General features: G+C 39.1%; 1 protein-coding gene across 1 annotated transcript in view; it reads right to left on the reverse strand.

Annotated features, from left to right (window-relative positions):
- Positions 1-1,544: 1,544 nt before the first annotated feature.
- The window catches only part of PIK3CA (phosphatidylinositol-4,5-bisphosphate 3-kinase catalytic subunit alpha), a 61,236-nt gene continuing 43,111 nt past the window's right edge, over positions 1,545-19,669 (reverse strand). The window contains exons 11-22 of the mRNA XM_020799047.3: positions 18,359-18,483; positions 17,768-17,849; positions 16,713-16,877; positions 14,863-14,966; positions 12,805-12,976; positions 12,455-12,561; positions 11,963-12,084; positions 11,693-11,771; positions 10,851-11,021; positions 7,307-7,424; positions 6,508-6,659; positions 1,545-4,138 (exon numbers count right to left, since the gene is read on the reverse strand). Coding sequence (XP_020654706.3) covers positions 3,868-4,138; positions 6,508-6,659; positions 7,307-7,424; positions 10,851-11,021; positions 11,693-11,771; positions 11,963-12,084; positions 12,455-12,561; positions 12,805-12,976; positions 14,863-14,966; positions 16,713-16,877; positions 17,768-17,849; positions 18,359-18,483 — 1,668 coding nt within the window. The 3' untranslated portion in view covers positions 1,545-3,867. The remainder of the gene's footprint in view (positions 4,139-6,507; positions 6,660-7,306; positions 7,425-10,850; positions 11,022-11,692; positions 11,772-11,962; positions 12,085-12,454; positions 12,562-12,804; positions 12,977-14,862; positions 14,967-16,712; positions 16,878-17,767; positions 17,850-18,358; positions 18,484-19,669) is intronic.

Genomic DNA, 19,669 nt, shown 5'->3' on the forward strand with positions numbered 1-19,669 from the left:
GCAACTGAGAGAAACTGGACTCCTGAAGGAGACCAACTAACTGTCTAGTTAGGAATCCATGAACAAGGTGTGGTGAAAGTGGTATTCACAGCAACAGAAGCTGCTAGCAAGTCACTTTGGGGCTCCAGCAGGATCAATGCCATAAAAATAGGTTAGTGGAGTGAAAGCATGTCAAAGATTACTATTGAGGATGCAAGTAATTCATTTTCAAGGAACCCTTCCAGAAAACCTACTTGCTTGCATGAGGTTTAAAGAATAAAATTTGTATGATTTTGTGCTTTACACTACTGGTCTTTGTACCGTTACATCTGTCTTTGGTACCTGAGAACCACCACAAGTCCAGTGGACTGTCAACATTGAATAGTGGTGTCTGCTTTTTTAGCCACACTTCTCAAAGACTTGCTTTCTAATGAACAAAAATCTAAGCACTGGGTGGGCATCACTTTCTGGCAAGTCTTATAAAGGTTTATACTTGTTAGAAGACGTAACATGCATTTTTAACTTGATCTTCCTTCATAGCCTTCAAATACAGAGTGTCCTTCCCATTCCACACCATGAAAATTTGTTACAAAAGATATCACAGATTCCTGTGGCCATGCAAAATTTCTCACTGATGCTGGAAATCTAGCACACTAAGAGTATTCCTTCAAAAGTGAAGACTCTGCTTCAAGGTGGATTGTAATCAGGAGAGGCCAGAGCTCCATAGCAGAACACATGGCTTGGCATGCGAAAGTCCCAGTTTCATCCTGGGCATCTCCAGGCAGAGATGAGGAAAACCCTGAAGAGTTTACCTGTCATTGTAGACAATACTATGTTAGATGGACCAACAGACTTGCTCTGTTGGTCCATCTAACATAGTTCCCTCTGCTCCATTAAAGGTGTGCACCATGATTCCCAGAAAAAAATATACTTTGGAGATGCCTTGCTTTTACTAAAGGACAGAATCTTTAAAAAAAAAAAATCAGTAAAACTGTGCTAACCAGTTAACCAATACAAATATGAGGAATTTAATCCCTTTCCTAAAGGGGGGGAAAAATAGAAGACACTGGCTGGACTCTAGAGAGTGACTTTAAATATATCCAATGTGATTTGTGACCAACATGACTTCCCATGTCAACTCAGACATGGTGTATTCAAGATTTTATTTTGGAACTTCCCTCAATTTCAAACATGGTTTGAGATTGGAGAAGGATGTTTGGAAAACACAAGCCCAACCCATGGAACCGGTGATTTTTCCCCCTTTACATTCTGTACACATACGGATGTTTAAAGCTCAAGAAAGGGACCTGAAGACAAATACAAATCAAGGGGACCAATTATTTGGACAACTCTTGCCTCAAACAAGATCCTATAAATCAAGCCATTGCCTTCATCAGTATTTAGTATTCAAGATCAGTATGCTGTCACTGCAGTAAGCCACATTTCAATCATGCTACCTAAAGAACAGTAATTCTATATCTCACTCAAATAAATTCAAGCTTTGCAGTAACAGACAGCACACTCACAAGTTCACCCTGACCAAGAAAAGTAGTCTCTCACCCATGTATATTCTATACAAATTTATTTATAATATTTATATTCTAATACCTAGTATCAGCACATTATATTCAAATTGGTATTGCACTCTGAGTAATACCTCGGTTTGAGGGACAGAAGAAATGGCAAGTGCATTCAGTTACCCAGAATTGTGGAACATCTCAAATTCTATGAGTCAAGTGAGACAACAATATTAACGTGGAAGAAATGGCACTTCATGTATCCGAGAATAAAAATACTTGGTGTTATAAATTTGGGGGAGGGGGGACACATTGTACCAAGATTTCTGCTACATGATGCCAATTTTATCAATTTCATGTTGTTATACAGAGATATACAGATATATATGCACACACGCACACACAAACAACTATAAAATATTGGTTGGCTAGCTCTGCATGCTAGGGATTGTTGCAGTACAAAGGACTATTTAGCGATCAGTCTGAAAAAAATATCTTCTAGTTTGTCAGTTACCATGATTAAGCAGAAAGAAGGCCAAGACGGAAGTGGGCTGCAAAGTCAAAATCAACAAAATACTCAGAATATCATTTAAGGACTATTGCCTGGGATTATTGGGAGGAAGACCGGAAGGGTCTCATTTCATCCTAATGCACCAGAACTCACATTGACACTGGAAGTATTAGTTACACTTTATCTTCATGCTTGCATTTCTATAGGCAGATCTTCCTATGGGGGGAACAAGCCATCACCAGTGGAAGCATGAGCTCTACTACCTGCCTTGGTCTCCTTCTTCTCCTTCTCCCAGTTCCCAATCCACAGAAGCCTTCTCTTCTGATTTTTTAAAAAAACCAGCAGTACTGAGAACTAATCAAAGATCTGCCTACTTCTTTGCAAGACAGAGATACCTTCTTGCTTGTATCTCCACTGATCTGATCCAAGTCTATGTTTTTTCAGCATGCGCTTGTTGCTTGATTGAAAGTCGCTATTGAAATATAAGCATCCTTGTTACATATCAGGCGGCACCAACCATCAGCCATGCTGGATGGAGATGGCAGAAGTTGTAGTCCGAGAAATCCAGAGGACACGACATTGGGGAAAGCTGTTCCAGGAAACCAAGCTAGACACACTGATCATAAAATATACTTACATGGGAACAAGTCTCACTGGATTCAACAGAACCTTTTTCTGAGCAAATAAGCTTGAACTCCAGGCTGGTTCTTGAGGGTCACTTCAGGAAAAGAAGTTTGTGCTGCTGTAAACAAGTAGTGTCCTAACATGCAACGTGGGAGCAGCTGTGTAGCTCTGCCCAACCTGCCACTATAACACCCCTCCCACCCCACCCAAGCTAAAGCTGGGCAAAGCCTTTGATACAGGGAAAGTACACTAAGGAGGAGCTGTGGGACAGCGTCCCGCGTCAGGTCCCTGCACACACTGCCATGTTGTGCCTTGACCAGCACAGGGACACTTCAGCGTGACCCCATAGGTCACTGAATGAGCTTAGTGGCTTCTATAATCAGGCAGGTAGACAGAGAAGTGGTCTGCAGAATTAAAACAACTGGAAAGCGGACAACTCAATGTAAAGAAACATTATATATTAATAGTTTCTGTTATATAAATAACCATTATAAAAATAATCTTTAATTCTAGTAACTCACCTCATTTTAGGCTCTGGAAAGCATGTGTGAAAAATGTTTTGAGGCTTAGGTTAGAAAAAAAAGTCCAAAGTGTTGCACCAAACCTAATCCTCCTCACTAACCAGATTTTTGAGGTGGTGGGGAGGTACTTCTTAATTCTACTAATACTGTCCAGCAGAATCTTAAGCTCTACTCTTAAGGACCTGTTTGAACTAGACGGTCAATCAAACTGGGAAAGATTGCTTCTCTTTAATTCCACCAAGTGCATCTGACATGATAAAGGCACCATCTCCTATAATTTACTGAGCAGAGTTCATGGGAGTGGAAAACCCTTCTAAGAGCAATTGTAATTATTGCTAAGCTTTCCTTCTTTTTCAATCTTTTGCAACCACTATGAGTTAAATTCCCACCAGTACAATCAGAACATGTGAAAGACTGGTTTTAATGCTGCTGCAGGTTTCCTACTTAAACAAACCAAGATAAATGTCTCTAAACCTTATATTTCCAGACTTAAGGCATAACACGACTGTAGATACAAGAAAGTTATGCTTTGAAATGCACAATCCGTCGTGTTCCAAAACCAGGTAGCTTTGAGTTTTTCATTTTACTACAAGTTCAAATGCTGTCCTTGATTTGTGCAATCATGATGCAATCTACTTCTTACTGCCAAATAGTCAACAGTGCAGTGGAACATCCAAAAACGGGCCCTCCTTTTTCCAATGTCTTTACTCTTGTCTCAGTTCAAGGCATGTTGCTTGATTGTGTGGAAGATCCAGTCCATTTTTGTTGTCCAGCCACCATGATGAGCATCATTCATCTGTTTCATGAAATACTCAAGGGCTTCCTGCTCCGTTTTGTCCAATGCGAGAGTCTTGCGAATATATGCAATATCATCAAAAGACTGTAGTTCTGGCATTCCTGAACCAAGCATCATGGAGAATAGATTTATGAACAGATTGGCATGCTGCCGGATTGCTAGGTAAGCCTTGTAACACATTTCTTGGAACCTTGAAAAGGATGAGGGAGGAAGAATGAAATTGTTGGAAATCAAGTTCTGTAAGATCTAGAAAAATGTTTGAAGATTAATGCAACAGAAATTTGAGTACCTAAAAACAGAAGCCAATATTTTCACTGGAAAAGGCGACAATGCTATCAAACTTCATTTTTTTAATGCAGCACTGAGGAAAACAGTCTTTCCACAGAGAAAAAGAAAATGACTTTCATGATGCTTTCTACTGGAGAGACATGTTGTCAGTCATACGTCAATCTTTCCCAAAAGGAAACTGCTTGAGAAATACCTTAGAAGTAAAAGTCTCCAGAAATATGGCACACCAAACTTAACCAAATCAGATCATACAGGTGTGTGCCTACTGGTACTCTCTGCAACTGACTGACCATCCGTGTTCTCTGCTTTAACTTGCCTCCATTTACAAGCTCCTCAATCTGAGATATACCTTGCCCTTTGACAGCTTTGGCTTTGCCATTACTAGGCATGTTTTCTCATGTCAATGATGCAAAGCAAGAGTAGGCAGACAGTGGTTCCCCAAAACACTTACACCCTAAAAATATTTATTTTCCCAAAATATACTGTTTGCTCAGAAAGTCCCCTTGTGCTCTTCAAGAGATATGGGGGCAATTCTGCCATGTTTTGCCCTCCCTCATAAGCTGTTTTAGAAAAGGTGGGGACTATTTTCAACATCAAAAGTCTGAGTTGCTTAGGGAGCAACAGGGAGAGATAGGAAAGTTGGACTCTGTAGCCCCTCTAAATGCTGCCTGTCACTCTGTAGCCCCTGCAAATGGAAGAACATTTTTTTGGATTGGGGTGGATGGCAAAGGATCATATGCTGCCCTCCAAGGCACAAGGGTGTATGTGTAAGGTATCTGGAACTCTGGATGTTTCTCACCTTGATGTAAGCAAAGCAAAGAAGAGCCTGGCTTCACCTCTGCAGGGTGCAAGGCATGAAATGTTTAAATCCATCTAACATCTTGAGATGGTGCTACACATATACCTTACTATATTCCAATATTAAATGGAAAAACATTAACATTATAAAACTGCAATAAGTCTTTCTAAACTTCCAAAGTGAAAACCGTTCAAAGCTTTTTAGGGCAGGATACAGACCCCTACAACTCCTATATGCTGTGTTTTAGATATCAGTCAGGAAACACTGCATATAGGAGGCATATGTGTATACAAGGAGAAGGGAGGGGCTATAAACCAGTGGAAAAGCACATGCTTTGAATGCAGAAAAGTTCCTGGTTCAGTCCCCAGGATCTCCAGTTGAGGCTGAAAAAATTCCTGCCTGAAACATTGAAGAGCTCCTGTTCATCACTGTTGACAGTACTAGGCTAGACAGAGTAATGGCCTCCATGAAATCCTGAAATCCTGTTACCTAGCATACTAAGTTGCAACTAGGGTAGGCCCAATGAATCAGTGGGTGAATCACCTCCTCCATAGATTTCACTGATTCATCAGCTTTTGATGTGACTCACAATGCAAAGTAACAGGATTTCAGCCAGTATTATGGCAGTATCCTAAATGGGGGCAATTTTCCTTTTTTGCAGAACGAATGTATAACTTTCTCTGGGCTGACATTCAAAAAACACCTTTTTGGAGAAGGTGTATGTGTCCATGAAGAGTGTGTACCTCAAAGGCTCCTATGCACACATACTGTAAAAAAGGTTCTTAGCCCTCTGAATTTCAATTCATTCCATGAGTTCTTTAGAATACAGTGGTGCCCCGCATGACGACGATAATCTGTCCCATTGAAATCGCTGTTTAGCGAAATCGTCTTGCGAAAACCGTTTCCCCATTGGAATACATTGAAACCCATTTAATGCATTCCAATGGGGAAAAATCATTGTCGTTTTGCGAAGATCGTCCATAGGGCAGCCATTTTGCGAAGCACTGATCAGCTGTTAAAATGGCTGTCCTGCGAAGCATCAGTCCCAAAAATATAGGGAAGCCATTTTGCGAAGCCGCCAATCGGCTGTAAAAATTGTCATCTTGCGAAAAAACGGTCCGCGAAGCACGGACCAAATCATTGTCCAGCGAAAATTGCCATTGGAATCACTGTTTTGCAAATAGCTATAGCAATTGCAAAACATCATCATCATGCAGATTCGTCATTTTGCGAGGTCATCGTCTAGCGAGGTACCACTGTAGTCTATAATTCTTCGCAAAATAAACTATGCATGAAAGTGATGAACCATTTTGTTTATATGTCTTCACGAAAAATTAGTGCAAGCCAGTTACAATTTTCTTTTAATAAGAAATGTTTTCTGCAACATGCCAAAGCAGTAAAATCTACCTAAAGGTCTCTTTAGATTAGACTTGGCTGATAAAAATTAAAATTTCAGTTATGAGAGGGCTCACCTTTCAAACTCCCTTGTTTTAGTACATTCTTGGGCTCCTTTACTAATCACAATTAAGAAATCTTGTGTCAAGACAAACGGCACACGTTCTCGTTTGTAGCCAAACTTCTTCTTTTTATGATCCAAGAAGTGTCCAAAATCAATGTGAAACAGCTTTGAAGAAAATATAGTGGTTTTAGTGTTGGTTATGTTTTGTTTTCACTCGGGTTGCATATTTATATTACTGATTTCGTAGCTGCCCAGAACAGTGGCTCGCCACTAGGTGGGCAGGGTAAGACACCAACCAGCGCGTGGCTTGGAAAAGCTAAGAGGAAAAAATGGCTATCTATATTTTTGCTCTAATTTCTCAATGCAAACACCAATATACAGTATAAATAAATTATTTATCTGTTGTATCTGGGGCCTTGAGACTGTTCCAGGAACCCCAGACTTTTGCAACAGCTTGTTAAAGGTTCCTAAGAGAACAGGTTATGAAGACAAACATCTAAAAACACAGCTCATCCCCCACTACCAATTTGCCATTGATATACTCATCCACAGAGGAACATTTCTATGCACTCGAAAGAGTTTTCAATTCATACAAGTGGTGGTAGCGATGCACAAGAAAGCTGGATGGTGCCCAGCATAACTCTCTACTCTACCCAAATGTCTCCACAATGCCTAGTTCTCAGCTGGATGTTCAGCTACTCAGAGGCTGATCACTAGACAAGCAGGTATAGGGAGTGTTATTTGAAGTGGACAGTTTCAAAATGACTGGATTGCATACATAAATATAAAGAAAACATTCTATATATTTTTACCTGCCCATCATCCTTCACCATGATATTGCTATTATGACGATCTCCTATTCCTAGTATGAATGTAGCTACACAATAGCCAGCACAGGAACGTGTAAACAAATCAATAGCAGGATCATACCTATCAGAAAGAGACACAGCATGTTTAATTTTATGTATTTCATTGTTGTTGTTTTTTTTTTACTTATGTCACAAAAGACATTGGACAAACAATATGTTTGAATTACCTCATAAACTGGGGTGGTCAAATCTGGAGAATCCAGAGTCAAACCCCTGCCCTTGGGATTAGGCTAGGGGCACAGAAATTGCATGCAGTGTACCATGTCTGTTTTGTACTTTGTATATAAATAACTTATTCAGCCAAGAGCAAGTGTCCTTTCACAGGCCGAAATGGTTAAGAGACAAACAGACTGCTTCTTGCAATGTTTGTTTTTTATGCATTCACACTACAAGTCTGCACCTGTGAAAGATCTACTCCTTTTGGAATCTTTGAAAGTGAGAGCATCTGCTCCCCACTTCTTCTCTATAACACACACTCCTGTGCTTCTTCAGTTAACAAATTCGAAATGATACAGATCCCCTTGTCATTCATATATCAGAAAAGAGAGAATGGTGATCCCATGAATGCAACAGAAGACTGCTTGAAGACCAAATATTGCAAGAAATTAAGTGTTTTTCTCCGCATGGTTTACATGCATTCACAGCGATGTGGGTGAAACCTAGTGAGCTTATCACTAGCATGAAGGGCTGCAGCAGCTAGGTTGGCATCTGCAATCACTGAAGTCAGTCTTTCTGAAAGAAGTGCCCCTCTTTGTTCTGGTATACAAACAGTAGTACTGTATAAAGGTTGATGGCTGAGACCTTGTGGGTCGCTTTTGCCTAACTCTGATATGGAAACCCCTTGTAAGAATGCTGTCAAAGGAGCCATAGCGCTAGTGGAATAGCTCCTTGGTGTGTCAGGAATAAACTTATTAGCCAGTTGATAAGCCATTACAACTGCCATTTTGCAAGTCTCTGGGCAAAAGTGGTTTGTCCCTTCTTATGCCCACAGTCTGCCATGAAAGTATACATGGAGTCAATGTACACTTAGCTGCCCTTTGATCTTAAAAGGCCAAATTCATCCATACACTGAGCATATGAAGAGTTCTCTCTGACAGTGCAGAAAAAAACTTTAATACCAAGTGACTCAGAGAGCTTATAAAGCTGCAGAGCAGCTGTCAGCACCATAATCAACTGTAAAATGAAACTAGTTTGCATGGGAGGTCGACAAGAACAATGGGCAAAGGTGGTGCCAACCTCAATGTTGATGCTGGTGTCACAGGCAGCAAATGCTGAGATGACATGTATTGCCTTCCACATTCCCTATGTTACTGATGGTAAGACCAGCTGGTTGGACGTTGGTAGTGTTCCAATTTAGGAGACTGGTACCAATGCCAGGAGGTGAGGCTGAGGAGCCTGACGCCGAGGGAGGCCCGGAAGAAAAAGACTCGAAACCGGGCCTTCTCGGCGGTGGCTCCTCACCTTTGGAACAATCTCCCTCCTGAGATTCGCGCCGCCCCTACTCTGGGTATATTTAAAACCTAATTAAAAGCATGGCTTTACATCCAGGCCTTCCCTCCTGCCAGCATTTAATTCAATTTTCTTTCTCTTGTCTATCTATCATTTATTATTTTTTGGAATGTATTTTTAGTAATGATGTTTTTGAATTTATATTATTTTAATTGTATTCATGTTTGCTGTTAGCCGCCCAGAGTGGTATAATATACCAGATGGGTGGGATATAAATCAAATAAATAAATAAATAAATAAATAAATAAATAAATAAATAAATAAATAAATAAATAAATAAATAAATGCCAATTGGGAGATGGTGAACATCAATAGAGACAGTAATAAGGATCCTCAATTGATGACAGTGTTGTTGGATGATATACTTGATGCTGTCCCTGTAGGCCTAGAAGAAGAGCAGTAAGACAATGATGTCAAGGGCCTTACTGGTGTACTGAAGCATGCCAAGACACCTGCATGCTCAGCAGCATTTGGCTGGGTCAGCAAGGCCAACTCTGCTTCTTTTCTGATTTTACCCTCCATGAAAGGACTATTAAGACAGATTCAGGTATGGCTGGAGGGTGTAACATTAACTGTTGAAACATTTTCTCCGATGCTACAGAAGTAACTTCTTCTGCCTTCTTCAAACAATTGAAGAAATTGCTGCAAACTGTGCCTTTCCTCTACTTTTTTGCTGACTGATTAGAAAGGTTGTCTCTCCTTGATGTAACCACCTTCTTCTTCCATGCTGAAATGACTAATGTTGAGCCAGCCTTATCCTGTGATGAAGCTGAGTCTGGCTAAGTAGTCAAAGACAAAGCCTTGGCTGATGAAACCAGTAACAGAAGGGCCTTTTAGAACCTCAGGTGACCAAGAAACAGCTTCCTTGGTGGACCCCTGAGATATTAACAGCCATAGATGAGTCCTTCTCAAACAGATAAAACTTTTCCCAAGCACTATCTTCAAGTTTAAGAAGCAAAATCTAAACAAATCTATTTCTTATAGACTAGAAATGGGATTTTCCTATGACACTCCACACACAACTTGAAGAAAATATCTGGGGCTGTTGAGGGAGAAAAAATGTAAATTTTATTCTTTCCAGGTAATAACTGTTGCTGTTAAATGCTGTAAACTGTGAAGTGATAGCTGTCAGAAGAGAGTAACTCAGGGTGTAGCCACTGTGGTTGATGAAACAAAACTGAGGAAGGAGCAGTGGAATGTGAGAAGATGGGAGGGGACTAATGGTCAAAAGCTTTCAGTCTGACAGATTCCAAATGTGGTAGCTCTGTGCAGATGTTGACCAATCAGTGTGAATGCATAAAGATCATAATGAAGAATCTTCTTAAATGGGCACTGATAACTTCTGATATCTTAATGGGTATCAGCTACTGGACACTAATTTCTGTTTGCAGAAATCTGAGTCATAGTCTCATTTGTTCTGAGTTACTGGTGGACTTGAAGCACTCTACTGTGTGTTGCCCCGTGAAAATCAACCTTTGAAAACAGGCCTCATGTGCATGCTTTCCCGAACATAACTGCAACAGCTACCCTTCAAACTCTCTTATCACTTTGCCATCACACAACTGTTAGGCTTTCCGCATTGGACGGCAGTTCTTGGGCTTCCAACAAATCTGAAAAATCACAACCGAACCTATCAGCCCCAAACCACAACACGAGGTAACTAGATCACTTACCTGTGACATTCATTATGAACTTAGTCAAGAAACGCGTTGTCTTCTCAATAGTCCACAACACAAACTGCTGAGACTTTCAAAAGCACTTTGTGACATACTAGATTCTGTTCCAAGAAAAAATTTAAATCCCTCACTAGACATACCGTAAATACAGGGCTGAAACGGATGTCTGGATTGTGGTCATGATGTATAAAACAGCTACAAAAAGTATAGCTGAGGAAGAATGCAGGTTCCATAACTTCTGTCAAGGAAAGAATCTACTAAATCATGTGTGCAGGGTGGAGACAAGTAAAACTGTAACTTACATTTCTCCTTTATTCTTGTCTTTGAGCCACTGATGTAAAGTATGACTGTTAAATTGCAGTGCGCCTTTAAGACCACCTTTGCATTGGATCTGCATGATTGTGTGTGAATTCCTCACAACCTCAATGAGCCCCACACAGTCACCAATAGATAAACAACCATAAGGCAGCATCCTAGAAGAGAAACACAAGAGGTTATTTCCCCCCCCAATATAATGTGCACACTTGAAGAAAATAATATGGTCAATGAACAAAATACAGAGGTGGCAAAGTCTCCATCTGTGTAACAAGTCAAGTTTTGCTTTCCTACTGGAAAGGTGGGGAAATATAAAGCCATTTGGATAAACAACCAAAGAATTCCACAAGTCGTTCCAAGCCACCAAGGGGAAAGAAAAGGACTTACATTTCTGAAGCAACAATTTTTTAAACCACAGAAACCATTTTTGAAACAGAAAGGCAGTATGGAATGCTGTTTGTGCATGAAATGTGGTCTGCTATTCAACAGAAAACATCCCACCAGGTATACCTAGAACCAGGATGGGTTCATCACAAGGAGACACAAATTAGTTCAGGCTAGTGCAACCATCCTCATGGAAGTTACTGTAGCATTTACATTGATTCTAATAGTTTTGAGCCCCCTTGCACCTTCACTGCACAGCTAAGTTGCAATGCAACTGATTCAAAAGATACAGGGGAAAAAGTAACATATTTGTAAAGTAGGGAAATTAATCTATTATTATATGGTTTAAAGTGTACAAATTCCTGATTCGCATATGTTCTTAATCAAGCAGAAATAGCAAACACAGACACAGGCTGGACCATTAGCACATTCTATGAATACTTGCCTAAGATCAAGGCCTTGGTTTTGCCAAATGTTCTCCATAATTCGAATTATTTGAAGTGTGAGCATATCCTGACGGAGATCTGAAAACATATAAGTGAATATAAGTGTCATGGACAAGTAGAAAGTGAAAAGCTGTTTTTAGAAGTCCTTTTAAAGATATGCAGAACACACCACAGTGTTTCCTTATAACCCACAATGACTTAAAACGCATCCTTGCAACTTTTAAAAGCATGGAAAAATACGCATGTCACAACACAGTATTCGTTCTTACCATCCCCGTTTTTAAAGATGACCTCATTATTCTGGAACAGCAGCTCTGACATAATATCTGGGTTTTCCCAATTAAGCCATAATGGTCTTTTAGCAGATGACATAATTCTACATTCTTCAAGCCTATGAAAGGATAAGATGGCTACTTTAGCAAATGCATTTTAGTTAATATCATAAAAAGATACAAATAATAGCATTTCTGTTAACAAAGACTGGCTAATATAGTACTAAAGCCTAAGAGCATTCTCCAATTAAGATGCAACTACAAATAAAAATGCTCCACTGTGATGTAGTTTTATCAAGACGAAATATTCTTAGCCTAGCACTGGCCTGATAACAGCAACAACTAGCATCTTGGCCTGAAATCACTGGCTTACATAGTTTTACAACAAAAAGACTAGTTATTATAAAGACCCTGATAGCAATAAGTTTCTCTTTTTAATGGTCCAGATACTTTCTTAATTGTGATACATTCTGAGGAAGAAAATGATACCTAAGATTTCCAAGTTGATGAGCAGGATTGAGAGGGGATATAAAGCCTTGCAGTGCATCCATGAAGTCTGGCCGCCTCATTTGCTCTACAAGGAATTTCATCTGTACCTGATGGGTTAACAGCATCCAAATATTTATACCCTCAGTCACATGCCAGAGAACACAATTATTTATGACAATTTTCAGTTTTTAAGCATAAATAGCCACAGTGTCCAAAAGAAATTTTAAAACAGAACATTTCAAGGAAGAGCGTCAAACAATAAAACTTGTTCAACAAATTTTGCTTTTTAAATTTTCACTAAGGAATGTCTTTCAATGTTATACCCTGTATTGTTCAGGACATGCACCTACCTTCTGTGTTTCATCCTTTTTCTCCTGTTTAAGCATGTCTGTGAGGTTAATCAGTTTTTCCATAGCTTCCACCTGCCTGCTCAGATGTTTTAGGTACATCCCACATGCTCGGCAGTAGGATTCCAAAAGCAGACCAAACCTTTGGCTCACATTCTTATTGTGCATCTCAGACCTAAACATGATTATTTATAGCAATTTTTAGCAAAGCCATTGTCACGAAAAACAAAAATTAGCTACTCATGTTTAAGCTGATTAAAAGAATGTCCATCAGCAGAATGAAACTGAACTCCACATGTGACCACAGAAAGTCAACATACTTTCTATATGGGGATGAGATACAGGTCTTAAATACAGCTCATTTACTCAAGAACAAAATAATTTCAGTATGAACATCAACATGGGGCTTTCTATGCAACTATAATTTACTTTATACAAATGCCTAAAGCAATGGTTCTTAACCTTGGGTTACTCAGGAGTTTTGGACTGCAACTCCCAGAAGCCTTCACCACCAGCTGTCCTGACTGGGGTTTCTGGGAGTTGCAGTTCAAAAGCATCCAAGTAACAAAGGTTAAGAACCACTGGCCTAAAGCATCATAGTAAAAACCAAAATCAGTATTCTGCATTACAATTTTGCTCTTAGTAATTAAGGCACTGGAATGGCTAAAAGTCGAAGGTACAATGAAAACATATAGTAGGGCCCTGGTATCCACAGGACTGGCACCAGCCGTTTCACTGATCTGCAGTCTGAAAATATTTTACAGTGGTGCCTCGCTTAACGATGTTAATTTGTTCCAGCGAAATTGCTGTAGAGTGAAAACGTCATAAAGCAAAAATAAAAACCCCATTGAAATGCATTAAAACCCAGTTAAGGCGCTCCAATGGGCTAAAAACGCACCATCCAGTGAAGATCCTCCATATGGTGGCCATTGTCGGTGCCTGTATAGCGAGGAATCCATCCCTAAGCACAGCGGGGAGCCATTTTGAGCACCCGATGGCCATTTTGAAAACCCGATGATCAGATGTTTTGATCATCGTAATGTGAAGAATGGGTTCCTGAAGCAGGGAACCGATCTTCGCAAAGCAAAAAAAACCCATTTAAAACATCATTTTGTGATCGCAATTGTGCTCGCAAAAATATTGTCGTGAAGTGGATTCGTCATAATGCAGGGTAGTCGTCAAGCAGCGCACAACTGTACAGTGGTGCCTTGCTTAACAATGTTAATTTGTTCCAGCGAAATCACTGTAGAGTGAAAACATCGTAAAGCGAAAATAAAAAACCCATTGAAACATATTAAAACCCGGTTAATGCGTTCCAATGGGCTAAAAATTCACTGTCCAGCGAAGATCCTCCATACGGCGGCCATTTTCGGTGCCTGTCTAGCCAGGAATCTGTCCTAGAAAACAGTGGGGGGGGATTTTCTTCAGCCGTTGGCCATTTTGGAACCCGACGATCAGCTGTTCGCTGATAATCGTAATGCGAAAAATCGGTTCCCGAAGCAGGGAACTGATCATCACACAGCGGATTTTGCCCATAGGAAGCATTGTTTTTCGATCGCAAAAAAGGCAACGTTAAGCGGATTCGTCGTTATATGGAGCAATCGTAAAGCGAGGCACAACTGTATAAGTATTTTCATAATGTATTTACCAGAACTGGCCACTAGAAGGAGCATGAAACCATGTTATGTATTCTTGATGTTGAAGAATGGTTTCCGGCTCACTCTCATGGCCACTGCTAGTAATACATGATGAAAATACTTTTTTCTGAATTTTTTTCTTTTACTATTCTATGTACAGCATCCACTATTATCTGTGATTTTCAGCATGGGTGGTGGTGGCTTGGAACCAATCCCTCATGCATACGGGGGTCCTACTGTATTTCTTAACATTCAGGGCAATTCCCAGTGATGTGAAACAAGTACTTTAAAGTACTTAAAACATAAGAGCTTCTTAAAAGAGTTAATTAATACTTCAAGACCTGCTTATATATAAGGTGTGTAAACTAAGACTTCATGCCTTTATAAGAACAGAATGCAGATTGAAGTAGAATTATAAACTTACTTTAGATGCCAGAAGAAGAAGTGCCCTATCCTCTGATTGGTCAATGCTTTCTTAAGTAAAAACCTCACCAGTAGATTATCCAAGTACTGCTCATATTTCAGAACCTAGATGCAACAAGAGCAATGAACAGTAACTGGCATTTAGCAACATTTCTGAAGCAAACATTAAGGTCTTGCCATTACTTCATGTCAACAATAGTGATCCAAAGCTTCAAAACTGCCTCTTACACATCACCCAGATTGATCCGCATCACTACCTCACAGCCTATCCTTCAGGAGCATCTAGGCTTTTAGAAAGAAAAATAAATCCAAGCCATAAAAGTTGAATGAGCTATTACTATTGATGCAGTATATGAACTGTTACTTTTTCATCTACTTTGTTTTATAGTGTTGCTGCTTTGTTGCTATGATTTCCATCTAACAAACTCCCAATTTGATAACCTCTACTAACTTTACACTTTTGAATTACTCACGAATGCTGGCATTAAGTCAAATGATCTAAAATGCTGCTGCTGAAATCAATGCTTGTACTTCGCACTACATGCCAAGTTACACAACTGGTATGTGCCAAGCAATACAGTGCTGACTTCACCTTGCTGCTGCAATTTATGTTGGTGAACATAACTACAGTTAATAGAATTTTGGCCACTATTCTTTTATACTCTTGGGATGAGGTGGAAAAAGACTCTTGGAATGAAATTTATTTCCAGATCTCTGTTCATGTACAGGTTCTAAAGAGACTCTTGTGATTGGCTGTTCATCTAAGTATATAGATATGAAACTGCATCCTATCTGAAATGTAACACTCCCTTCATTTTCATCTGCACTTACCCTGACATCGATCCAAGTCAGAAAACTGTGTTTTTAATTAACACAATTAGGAGTAAATAGTGAGACTTAATTATTGGAAAGCCACAGCAAGTAGAAATAGATTTCCCCCCTTTCTTTTCAATTTTCTTATTCTTTCTTAATCTTCTAGGTCCAGAAGCTACTCCTGGCAGGAAACGGGAGGACAAGCCTTGCTGCAAAGTCGAAGAGCAGCTTGCAGACCGTGAGCTCCGGAGCGAGAGGAAAGGATCGCGGATCTTGCGGCAACAGCGGAAGGTGAGCAGACAGTCCGGCCCTAGGGGGCGGGACCCTAGTTATGTCTACCTGTGCGGGGGCATTCATATACGAATACCCCCATCTCTAGTACAGACATATCTGTAAAGATTCTCTGTCGTCCAGGCTGGGTTAACTGGAAAGTTGAGTCATGACAACTGGACTTCTTTCTTATTAGGCTGAAACGTTTTGCTACTCCTCTTCTTCTTCAGACTGAAGAAGCTACTTGGATGAGTAGCGAAACGTTTCAACCTAATAAGAAGTCCAGTTGCCCTGACTGAACTTCCAGATAGAAGTAGAGACCTATCATGACTCTTTCTCACTGGTACGCATTTTTAGGTATAATAATATACCTGCATATAACATTTGTGACTCATACACTCTGAACTCTCCAACTGAGACTGAATATTACCACAGAATTCAGGTTACAACGTTTGGCCTGTATGGTGGATTCCCCCATCTCTTTCTTCATTTCTGATTTTTTTTTGTTACAGCTAAGCTGATGAAGAGATCTAGAGAACGCAAACGTGTTCAGACTTTGGGGCATTTTGATTGTCCTTATTACTACCTTTATTGTGTTCTGCAGTACAGGTCAACTTCAATCTTTTGAGAATACCTTGGTCATCAGAATCAGATATCAGTGTACCATTTTTTTCCTTCTTCCTCAGCGTATATAGCTTAAATATGTAATTTTCAAACACTAGCATATACAATGAAGATGTTACCGATAACAGAAAAAAAAATCAATACCTGCACCAATTGAATCAAATACTGAGAGAGTTTGTCATCCGTCAGATATTTTTCCAGACATCTGATGGCAAATGCTCGCACCATTGGATCTGGGTAATTGCAGTCCAGAAGCTCCATGGCTTGTTCAGGCTTGATATAAGGCCAATCTTTTATCAAGCAGTACATCTGTGCAGCAGAGAATAATGGATTTCTATCACTGATACAGCCACGAAAATATAAGTATGGCCCTGCTGAATCAGATCAAATTCTACCTAGCCCTATGCTCTCCTTCCAACATCAGGCAGAGAACTCCAAAGTAAGGTATGAGATGATGGTTTTGTTATTTAGCCTTCAGTAAAGTATCTCCATTGAGAACTGGCATCCTCTGAACACTGAATTTCCATCCAATTAATATGGATAACAGTAACCCACGCGTTTGCCTGCAGTAACCTGCAGGCCCCCTCCCTACAGATCTTTTGAAGACCAGTAAAAAAAGAATTATTTGAGGAGGCCTTTGGCAATATCCTAGGTTAATTTTGGGGACCTGTATTGTATTTCAGTTCTTGATTATTTTAATATATTGCTGGACATTTTGTTTTATTATGTTATGGTTTATATAATTTGCTTCACTTAAGCCACCAAGTGGCAATCCTTGGTTGCCTTTCATTCCCCCCCCACCATTTATTTGTGGTATTATCTACACATTCTTTTATTATATTTTACTTTGTATGTTTTGCTTAATTATATAAACCATCCCAAATAGTATCTCACTAAGTCAGGCAGTCTAGAAGCTCAATAAATAAATACAAAATAAATAAATAAATAAATAAATAAATCCAGAAGTTCTTTAAAATGTGAATCACAGGCCATGAGGCTATGAAGAAGAAATTGTGGCCAGTAATACTATCTCTGTGAAGTTCTGAGGAGAGCTTAAAAGATTATCCTTACAAGTATTTTTAATTAGCTAGGAAGAAATGAAATACAGTATAAGAAAATCCAAACCACAGTCGTATTAAAAACAATAATTATAAAGAGAGAGATTATCTGAACATTTGTTCGGTAATGGGTAATATTACCTGTGATACTTCATCCCTGGAATTCCATTTAACTGACAAGAGTAGCTTGGGTAAGATTTCTGGCATATTTACACAGTAGTGCCTGCAAAAAGAAACAAAGGCATTCATGGTGTAATTTTCACACTATTCAAGGTTATTTAGCTTATTGGTCATCAAACCAAACCATCTGCATTTAAATAAATGCATTCATTTATTCTAAGATTTCTACTCCAGTCACCTTCCCTAAGAAAGCCACTCCTGAGTGACGGAAAAACCTAGCCAAAGATAAAAACAATAAACCACAACACTAAAATCAAAACTAAACATAGTTAAGCTGAAAGTAGCATTTTTTTAAAAAAAGTAAGAATTAACAGGTAACAACAACAAAGATAAAAGCTTGATGGAAGATAAATTTTAAAAACGGTCCTATTTAAGTGTCTGGGGCAATGATTTGCATTTAGGGAAATCTATGGTCAACTTGTTCTCTGTGCTTCCTAGAGAAGGTAGTTCTCATGACACTGAATTTGTTATATTCTGGTTATCTGCTCTACTTTTTGCCAATCTATCTGTATAGTATTACCATGTAGAAGGCTATAGCTCGAGTTGCCATACCTGTGGCTCCAAAGGAAGTCCTTTTCTTGTTCAGTTATTTCAGAGAGGGGGTCTCGAGTGCAGATTGCACGGAGCTGCTCTTTGTCACTCTCTCTCAATTCATTATCTCTAGCTAGTCTATTGCTCTGTAAAACAAGAAAATATACCAAGTCACTCATACATCGAGTATACTATCCATCGCTACTGTTAGGCTACTCAGGGAGTTTTCTATTTGATTTCAGAACAGGTTACTAATCATGACTTCAAAGAAATTGCCACAGCATTATATAGCTGTTAATATTATGTTGTTTATTATTATGCATCTTCAGGTCACTTTGGACTTATGCAACCTTAATGATGTTGCCAAGATATGTGAAATGTTCAAGGAATGATTGCCACCATCTAGTGAGTTTCCATGGCTGAACTGGGGTTTGAGCCTATACACCCTGAGTATAGTATCTGGTCCAACATCACTCCACTCCAATAGCTCTTGAAAAATATTATAAACCTATCAATTTCAGTTTCCTTGTTTCTCATTTTTCTAATTCAGTCCACTCAATTTCAATCTTAGTTTCTCCCTTTCTTTAGAAATCTACAGAAAAATGACAATGTATTTATGTGCATATTTCTCCTAATAGGCACATTTTTAGACATTTTTGCCAAATGAATAATTTTTTTTGCAAGCCACTTTCTCTTATAATGGTTTTGTGTTCATTTTTGAATGACTGTGTATTTCTGTGAATTTTCCCATAATATGTGTGTTTCACATTTTTTAAAATTTTAGTTGCTAACAAAATAAAAAAATGTATAAACTCTCTTGAAAGCAATACATAACAGACTCCCATATACTCATATACATATTTTAACCGAAATATGTTGTTTCAAAGTCTAATAAATAGAAAAGAAAAAAGTTTAAAGAAAAAAATTCTTAGACCTTTTCTTCTAAGCATCATTTCCTACAAATAACCACACAGCCCAGCTGTAATACTTCAATACCAATTACTTGGTACTTAGAATATTTAATGATTCTCAGTATTTATCAGACCAGTCTTTGTAACCACCAACAGATCAGCAAGTACATGTATCTGGTATATGTCTGAAATATCAGTAGTGTTATTAAACACCACCATTATGATTGCCACTATATGCAGCCAACAGATTACCCTGTTTCCCCGAAAATAAAAACTAACTTGAAAATAAGCCCTAGTATGATTTTTCAGGATGCTCGTAATATAAGACCTACCCGAAAAATAAGCCCCAGTTGAGTGAAACCCCGCCCTCCACCATTGTGCAGCAACCAGAACAAGATGACAAGACTGTATTTGAATCAAT

This window comes from Pogona vitticeps, chromosome 3, assembly GCF_051106095.1.
Source record: "Pogona vitticeps strain Pit_001003342236 chromosome 3, PviZW2.1, whole genome shotgun sequence".
Lineage (NCBI taxonomy): Eukaryota > Metazoa > Chordata > Lepidosauria > Squamata > Agamidae > Pogona > Pogona vitticeps.